Raw genomic sequence first — 9,604 nt, forward strand, 5'->3', positions numbered from 1 at the left:
AATTTTTTTTTTTTTTTTTTTTTTTTTTTTTTTTTTTTTTGTTTTTAATCCAATTCCAACAAAAAAAAAAATACACAGAAATTCACCACCAAATTCAACAAAAACATTACACCTTCTTTTGATCATGTTCTTCATCTTCTTCTTGATTTTCAGTACAGCCTCAGTACACTTCTGGCAATGGACTGTGCCGGATTTGGCCGGTTCTTCACAATCCCCCCACGACGGCTACCACCACCCTTCATCGGCGTCAGATAAAATCGTAATAGCCCATTGTCGACGACCTCGTTCGGTGAATATCTCGCACTTGGATTTCTCTCCAACACCAAATCTTCTTTCTTCTTCCTCCACAATCCGCCATTGTTGCTCTTTCTCATGCTGCTCCCAAACGATCCGCCATTGTTGCTCTGCGAGCTTCTCCAGCTCACACTGCTATTGCTTCTCATCATTTTTGGATTAAATCCCGTTCCTCCGATTCCTCCGATTGCTCTAACGTCGCCGTTTCGATCGCCTCGAAATTCCGGCCATGATTCCGATAAGGATCTCGTTACGCCGTTCGTTCTGCTGCTGTATCGGTCGTCGTCTTCGTATTTGTTGCCGTTTCGGCGGTGGATAAACGCCAGAATGTTCCAGCCTTTGCCCCACCGCCGGGACTTTTTCGCCTCCTTACGCTCGCCGTTTCTGAAAGGGATTTCGAAGGTCTCCGAACAGTCGTCTCGCAAGGAATTCGAGTTGGAATCTCTTTGGATTTTGTCTGGAACTACCAATTTTGGACCGGAGAAGAAATCGGCGGTGGCCGGAGAGACTTTCGCGTTTGAGGATGATTTGACCTCGTCCATATCCGCTACGACGGCTACCGCCGTCTTCCTTAACGAGCTTGATCTGTCGAGGCTTCTTCTCCGGCGAGAGGAGTCGGAGTAATAATCTCTGGTTTGTTCTGAACCACCAGGGACGGTTTCGTCGTCATTGCCGGGAATTGCAGGCTCTTCAACCGGAATTTGAGTATCGGTTCGAGAAACGTGAATCGGAGCATCTTCAACAACAGAGAGCATCGTCGGCATTCTGGTGAAAGTACGGCTTACTAAATAGCCATCCCAAGAAGCTCGCGGTTCTTCGAAGGAGTAACGAGGATCATCGAAGGAGATTCGGCCGGCGTCGAGGGAGAATCTAGGATCAGTATCGCAAGATCGGCGGCCATAGCCGTAATCGGCGATTTCCGACTGAGTTTCTCTGAATTGACGGCCGATCGGCTTCTCCACCGGCAATGCAACGGAGCTACCGCCATTTCTCTGTTTCTTGAGCTTCTGTTTGTCTCTCCATTTCTGCCATTTCTTGCTGAAAACAGAGGCGGCGGACCAGAAACTGCCGGCAATCTCCTTGAAATCACGACCGGAGGGTTTCTTAGGTTGGGAATCGAGATCTATGTGATCCTTTATGCTCTTGAAATCGTCTTGAACCAGTTCCGTTTCCGGCCTACTTGGTTCTTCATGATCCTCTTCCTCGCCTTGTTCTTCTTCTTCATCTTCTTCAACGAATTCTTGAACTCTGTCGTCCACTACGTTACCGGCATTGGATTCCACAGAAATCTCAATTTCAGGTTCAGTTTCCGTTTCGTCTTGTTCTTCTTCAGACGAAGAAGCCAAGTTTCTCGGTTCATCCTCAATGTGAACACCGCCATTACTTACCGGAGGAGCTTCATTCTTCAACGGATTCCGTTCATCATCCTGAGTGAAAAGAGTACACAGAGTATTCCGCGCTCTAACGTCGCAGGATTTCCTCTGAGGCTCAAAAACGCCTGAAAATCCTTCGTTCTTTGACGCCGAGAAGGACTTAGTCCGACGAAGCTCAGGAAAAAACGAGGACGGTTTATTCCGGCCAGATGCAGCCGATGGAAGACCAGCGCCGGCAGAGGGTCTGAAAATGGCCTTTAAAGCGGCAGCGGCGGCGGAGGAGTTAAGCGGTGGTTTTCGAGAAGAGGTAGAAGTCGAAGAAGGTTCTAGAACAGCAAGACGCTCGCATAGACATGAAGGGCAGAAACCAGTGAAACGCTCTTGTGGGTGACGGTCGCAGGAGGTGGAGGGACGGTGGGGCTGCGGCGGCAATGGCGGTAGGGCCTCCGTGACTGGATTCATCACCGGTGAAATTGATTCGTAATGCAAAAGCAACAGCTACTGGTCATGTTACAAAGCAGAGCGAAATTGAGATCAGGAGAGAGAGAAAGAAGAGAGAGAGAATTTGGGTCTAACGGACAGAAAACAAAATAAGGTTAAAACGACTGAAAATTCTGTGGGAGGGAAGAAGAAAGGTGGGGCCCACAGGCTGCGTGTCTTATCCCTTTTTTTAATTATATTTTTTCGTTAAAAGAAGAGAAAATTACTATTCTAGTAACATGCGCCACTGTGAAATTACCATTTTGTACCCTTCTTCTCTACTCCCCCTTGCCCCAGGCCTACACTTTCTAGGCTCTGTTTGCCTATCTCATTTTTACTTTTATATTTAATTGAAAAACAATTTTTTTTTAAAAAAAAAACTAAAAGATAAACACAATCTATCAATTAATACTAATTTGCCATATAAAATAGTTAATTTAATGTTTCTAAAAATTAAAAAATTAAAAAATTAAAAAGAAAATAATTAATTTTTTCTTTGATTAGAATTTGTAGACATGAATTTAATTTTTTTTTAAATATTTTAGTGAATATTACCGGCTAATAAATTTTACAAATTTACGTGGAGATAAAACATACTAAAATAACAACTTGTGTTGGTTCGTGGAGATAGTCATCAAATAAATAAGTAATCAAATTAAAATTTTAAATTTTGGGTATTAAATCTGGCATAATAAAAACGTATAAATGAATTAATTAATTACTAAATATGTAATTATCCAATAGAATCAAATTAAAAAAATAAAAATAAATAAAAGGGGAAAACGATCATGATCTTTAAGAAGAGAAAAAAAAAATTAGAGAAGAAAATATTGTACTTTTTTTTAATTACTTTTATTGTGAATTTTCCTTTTAAAAAGATTCCTGAGATGAGATGATAACAAAGGTGGAAAAAAAAAAAAAACTAGATTTTGATTTCTTTTTATTTTCTTTTTCTTTTTTCCTTTATTATTATTATTATTATTATTATTATTATTATTGTGAATTTTCTTTTTATTTTGTATTGCAATAATAAATAAGTAATAATTTGATGTTTTCAACGGCTATTTCTTAAAGTCCAAATATTTGTTTTGTTTTGTCACTTCTCATGCCCATATAACATCTTTTTCATTAGTCATCCCACCCATATATCGTACCTTTACTAATTTTCTTCGTGAAAACTCGCATTTAATGCTTAAAAGAAAATTTGATTGGTTTCACAATTATTCATATGTTCTGATCTTTAAATTTTATTTTTTAGATATAGATTTGTGTCCACGAAAAAGTTACAGATCAATTCGAATTTCAATTGTTCTTATTAGAGGTGAAATAATAGGCTGAGTCATGTTTGAAGCTAAAAGACCAAGCCCTTTAAGGTATGACAAGGATCCAAGGTAGTTGGCCTCTATTGTAGCATTCGAATCATGAATGGTCGACCCCTTGTGGAGTCGATTGTGGCCTTGAAGGCTGACTAGTAAAGGTTGCCCAAGGGTGTTTGACATGGCCTTGAATATCAGCCCATACGAGCTACTTAAAGGTAGACTTGGATTCAAGCTCGTCTCTTGTGACTATTTTTCTTCATTAAAGGGTTGGTTAAGGGTGTCAGGTGTCACAATTGTACTCTTGCGGAAGTGGAACAACGATTGTGCAACACTTGTTCTAACTCAAGGAACAAGTTAGGTGACACATCAATGACGGGAGTTCTACTGTCATGAAATAAGAACCAATCTTATCCACCAAGGATTTGTCAAGACACATCAGGTCTCGTGTATTCAAAAGAATCATTTCCACACTCTCCCTAGTTTAGGTGAAGAGATGTTGGTACTATTTTTGCCATGGTTTGTCTAGTGATTACAAGGTCGAGTTTGAGAAAAGGGTGAGTTAGGTCCTTGGTGGAATAGCCCATAACCATTGGGTAGTTGCGTTTTTCGTGCTTATGCTGCAAGTTTTGGAGACCAAGAGAAGGTCATTGGGATAACCCATATAGTGTGCAAGTTTCGTATTCGTTCTAAAGCATGCTATTTCCAACGGGATAGTTAGCAGCCACTCAAAAGTTTGGATCGTCATCAAGGACAATGTTGATATTAAGTGGAAGAGAGTGTCACAATCCATGGTGTTATTATGTCCCCAAAAAAGTCATCGAGAATGATGACTAGTTTAAGTAGGGGAGAATTTCACAACCACATTAAGAAAAAAAAAGTAGGTTGTAACTCTCACATAGAGTCAAACAAGACGACAACCCTCAAGTAGCACCCATCCGGTCATGTGAGGGCCAAGGTAGTCAAGTGCTAGAATGCGACTGAGGAGGATGGTGCATCATCTAACACACCAAGGAAGAAGTGCATTTGAGCCAAGCTGAGACATAAACAAGATAGAGGCAAAAAGTAGACAAGGGGGTCAAAGATAGGTTTGATGAAGGGTCGAGTAAAGCTACAGGCCTTAACCTCAAATGTCGAGGTTTCGGCAAGAGTTTGGGTTGTGGGTCTAAAGTTAAGTTTGTCCATACGAAAGATGAAATCTCACTAAATTTGGTGTCAAATGGACACCGAATGGACGCTCCACGAGATCTATGAACATTCGCTAGAATCATGTCTCTCCTAGACAAAAAAATACCTCATAATGTACATTAGAGGGAGGCTAAGCGACTTCCACCACCACCCTTAAGCGAGCTATCCTATGACATATACATGTGTCATAGTGAGGCAAACATTGCGAGATGAGTGTCTCGAGCGACTTCCTTTGAAATGGTTTTTCAAGGACAATGTCAGATGGCATGGGTGTACCTAACATTGCACCCTCGCCATGTGTCAGAGGTTGAAATATGCATATGTTATCCAATACAATTTCCGTAAATGACTTAGCATAGACACAAGAGGGTCCTTGACTCGATACAACTCAAATGGATAGATGTTCAAGATGCACCAATGATATGAACGACACAGATCCATTCTTGATGGACACGACCATGTGAGTTACGATGGTTAATGAGGCAAGTCGGATAGGTCGTAGATGATTGAACATGCACGCACAGATGACAGTGTGTAGTTGAACAAACTTACATTCCACATGAGTTGTGTTTGGTTGGCGAACGTAAACCCTACCTAAGGTCCAACGAAACCACAAAGTAGGGTAAAAAATAGAAATAAAACTCGAGTATCCTTTAAGAGTTGTCATGAGCATGTCAAGATCATAACACTGCACAGTAAAAAAGGTACGATCTTGGCATTAGACAATACTTTTCATGTGTGGGTTTGCATAAAACTATTTATAACATTATTGCAAGTATACATATCAACTTTAATATCAATTTTTTTTACTCTGTAATAAATTAATTTTTTTAAAAATTATAATATGAAATATTGTTAGCCAACAAACTTAATTTTTACCATTAAATATTTAAAAAAAAAATAATTATCAAATAAAGGCTTTAATAATAACACCATAATAATATAAATATTCATATTTTACTATTATAGTTATAAAAATAAATTTGTGTAATTTAAATTTTAAGAAATTGTTGAGCTATTATGAAAATTGATTAGAAACCAAAAGAAAAGTTATAATTATAATAATAATAATAAGAATAATAATAATAATAGTAATAATTAATAATAATAATGACCAAATGAAAGCACACGTGTATACGTAGGAATTACGTATTGTTATACAAAGCGCGGTGGCATCAATAGGCCTCAAATTTTGGGCCCACAGTTCTCATATGACTTCCATGGACCTGACCGCACCCGATTTTTCCTTTCAAATCTTAATTATTCCTAACATTATGTTATTTTAATTTATAGAGTTAATTTAAAAAAGACAAGCCATTTTTATTTCATTTTTCATTTCAAAAAAATGAATATTTAAAAAAAAACAAAACAAAAAAAAAAAAAAAAAAAACAAAAAATGTATAATAACTCACTAAAAAAAGATGGAAATTATTGAAAATAAAACAATATGTATAAATTGAAAGTAAATTGAAGTTTTTATTCATAGTCTTAATACTCACTCTCCAAAATGAAATTAGAAAAATTTAAATATCAAATGTGTTAAGAGAGCTAAAGTAAATTAAATTTAGTAGTTTATTTAAAGTCCTAAAAAAGAGAGAAAAATAAGAAATTTATATATATAAAGAGAGAGGGAAATGAAAAGGAATTTGGGCACCGCAAAGTCACGATGAAGAGGAGGCGGTTGGGGGGCAATCACATGAAAGCAAAGAAAAGAAAAGAAAAGGGAGGGGTATGATGGTAATTATCACCAACTTTACTTCATTGATTGGGGTGTGGGTGTATTTTTCTTTTTCTTTTTTTAATTTTTTTATTTTTTTATTTTTTCTTTTTTGTGTTATTCAATATTATGAGGCGTAAAGTGTATTAGTGTCCTCTATCTTTTAATTTTCCTTTATTAATAAAGAAACACTATTTATTTATTTATTTATTTATTTATTTATTTCATTTTTCATTTATTAAAAAACATAAAAGGATTAAGAGTTTGTCTCTCTCTCTTTCTTTTTCTGTGTAAGTGACCTGTCTTTTATTTAGGGTTTTGGCTGTGTTTTTTCTAATAATAATAATAATAATAATAATAATAATAATAATAATAATAATAATAATAATGTGGTTGCTCCCATAAGGAAATGTCTGCATGGAATTCTAGAGAGAGAGAAGACTTGATTTGAGTTTTTAACAATCCCAATGATTTGAGTTTTTTTTTTTTTTTTTTTTTTTTTTTTTTTTTTTGGCAAATAAATTTANTGGGAATGAGAAGACTTGAGATTTGATATTTAAGGTTTAAGATTAGGTATGAAAAGCTTCCCATTCCCTTAAGTAAGTTTTACCGATAGAATGATTTCTCCAACTGACCTATTTTGTCTCGCTCGAAAATTATTTAGTGTTGGTATACAATATCTGTTATTGTCAAGACAAAAACTTTTAATTTATATTTAATAGAGGCTAAAAGACAAAAGTAATCCCGAATCAAGTAAAGTTAATGCAATTGGTGATTTAAACTCCTGATCTCAAAAGAATGAGTCCGACCATTAATACTGTACAAAATATTTAATGAATTAGTAGAATATTATAGCCGAGAAAAGAACCCCTCTTTGAGTACTACCAACTATATTTAATAACCAACAATGATAAAGAAGAGTTCAAAGTTGTCTTACATGGATCTAAAACAGTATTAAAGAAAAACTTAATCATTTCACTTTGTTTTCACCTTCCAGGCTAATGGACAGCAAAAGAATCTTGCAAAGATTTGCTTACACTACAATCTATTGGAATTATTATGATAATCCTACAAACAATATTAAACTACCTACAATTTTCAATCACCTGTGCCCAGAAAAACACCATAATAACAACAATAATAATAACAAATCCATGCATGCCTATGGATCCACACCAAGGCAGGGGAAGGGAGTAAAAAAAAATTTAATTTAGTTTCTGTCAAAGCCTGCAAACTGATGAGATTAAGAAGAGATAACAGATTTGGATTTGGCAAAAGGGTTTATGTTTGGATTGTGTTGTTTTGTGAAGGGAACTGCAGATTCTAATGTCCACTGCGTGTGCAGTTTTTGTCCCTCCCGTGCTGCTTTTTGCAGTGAGAATGAGCTTTCTTCATTTCTTTAATTCTTTGTCATTTTCTCAATGAAAAGACACAGATTAATTGGAACAGTTTCCCAGTCTTCACATATCCCCACCCCTCCACTTCCTTCCAGAGGACATATATAATTTCACTAATATAACAAACATATGGGTTTTCAGTTCATTTTCTCATCAATGCGACACATAGACATCATATTTGTGTCATTGTTTATGGGGATTACCTGTTTTAGAGCCATCAACTAAAGGCTTCAAAATGATTTTGAAAGGAAAATGAGTCTAATGTTCTATATTCCCTTTTCTTTTCTTCTGGCTGGGGTTAAGTTTTCTAATTTAGTTAATACTAAAAAGTTAAAATGAACAGTTCTTCATTTTTTTCCCCCCAAAAATCTAATCAACACTCCAAAGTTGAGAGAGGCTAAAAAGGTACACTGAGTAGAAGAAAAGTACTTAGGGTCCTTCTATTAGTGCCTAGGATACCTACTTCTTGATGTGATTTATTTTTATTGGATCTATTAGTAGAATCTACAAAGTGAACTACATAAAAAGATAATCAGTAAAGAGCCCATGTGATGAAAGAAAGAAAAATGAAAAATCTGGTAATTATCTCAACAAATAGAAATTTTAAAACTGAAAAATGGAAATGAGGCAGCCTCTTGGGCAGTTGAATATATCACTAATTAGAGCATACAAATTCATAAATGGAAACAAGCATGGCCTGATTGCATGAGTCTATCTAGAGCAGACTGAAAATAATATAATGAGAACACTAGGTAAGTAAACATAATCTTGAGCTTATGAAAGTTACCTTTTCGGATTCATAATGAGGATAAAATGGTGTGGAGCACACATTACAGCAATGATCTGCAAATGGTAATAAAAGCTAATGAGAGGTAGATAACATAAACATGCGCATCTAAAGATTTCAAAAATTCTCCAACGCTATAATATCAAATAATGTTGTCTAATTTTCTGTCTAGATTATTATTGCCCATAATTAGGCAACCCATATTCTCACTCAAAAGTGAGTCCCAAGTGACAGTTACAAGTGGAATGGCTTCTTTTCCCTTGTTTTTTTGTTTTTTTTTTCTTTTGGTGTTTAATAAAGTAAAAGCGAGCATGGTATGCAAGAACAAGTCTAGCTGTGAAACGAAAGAAGGGAAAAGAAGACCCATCATTACAAGTGAAAAATGAACGCAAAAGGACAATCAAATGAAACCCCTTTACCCCATTCCTTTACCCCACATACACACAACTCGTAATAAATCAGAGGCTTTTCCCTTTCCCATTTTGCTTTCTGATTAAAAACAATGAATAAAATGATACACACTTTAACAGAGCCTCCACCTTGGGCTTGGACCCATATACATAAGAAAAATTTCAATTGAAATAACATGTATAAACCGTCTAGATTTTATAAATTTCCGTGTTAATGGCTCAGCCAATTAAAATCAAAATAGGCTTGAATTACATGTGTCTGTTAGATTATTTTCTTATTAAAAAAAGAAGAGATTTAACAAAATTGTTGGTAGCATTAATTAGGTCATTTGTTAATTAATGTAAATTAAAAAAAAATAATAAGGACGAAATTTTTCATTAGGTAGCATGCCAAACCTGAAATAAACAATGTTGTTAGAAATTTAACCAATCTAAATCTAATTTTTTATTTAAAATTTGACATTTTAAAAAACTAGTTGCAAAAATTGTCTATTTGACATAATTTCTGTTTTTGATAATTCAAAATTTTCACTACAAATCTTGAAAGTATTTGTTAACGAAACTGTAAAAAGAACTTTTTTAAGGCTTTAGGTTGTGTGAACTTTTTTTTTTTTTTTTTTTTTTTTAAATTGGAAAAAAAAT

General features: G+C 35.3%; 1 protein-coding gene across 1 annotated transcript; it reads right to left on the reverse strand.

Annotated features, from left to right (window-relative positions):
• Positions 1-46: 46 nt before the first annotated feature.
• Positions 47-2,256, reverse strand: LOC111466189 (UPF0503 protein At3g09070, chloroplastic-like). Its single transcript, XM_023110772.1, has one exon. It carries the CDS (start codon positions 2,127-2,129, stop codon positions 150-152), a length of 1,980 nt encoding a protein of 659 aa, XP_022966540.1. The 5' UTR covers positions 2,130-2,256; the 3' UTR covers positions 47-149.
• Positions 2,257-9,604: the final 7,348 nt, after the last annotated feature.

This window comes from Cucurbita maxima, unplaced genomic scaffold (assembly GCF_002738345.1).
Source record: "Cucurbita maxima cultivar Rimu unplaced genomic scaffold, Cmax_1.0 Cma_Scf00030, whole genome shotgun sequence".
Classification (NCBI taxonomy): Eukaryota; Viridiplantae; Streptophyta; class Magnoliopsida; order Cucurbitales; family Cucurbitaceae; genus Cucurbita; species Cucurbita maxima.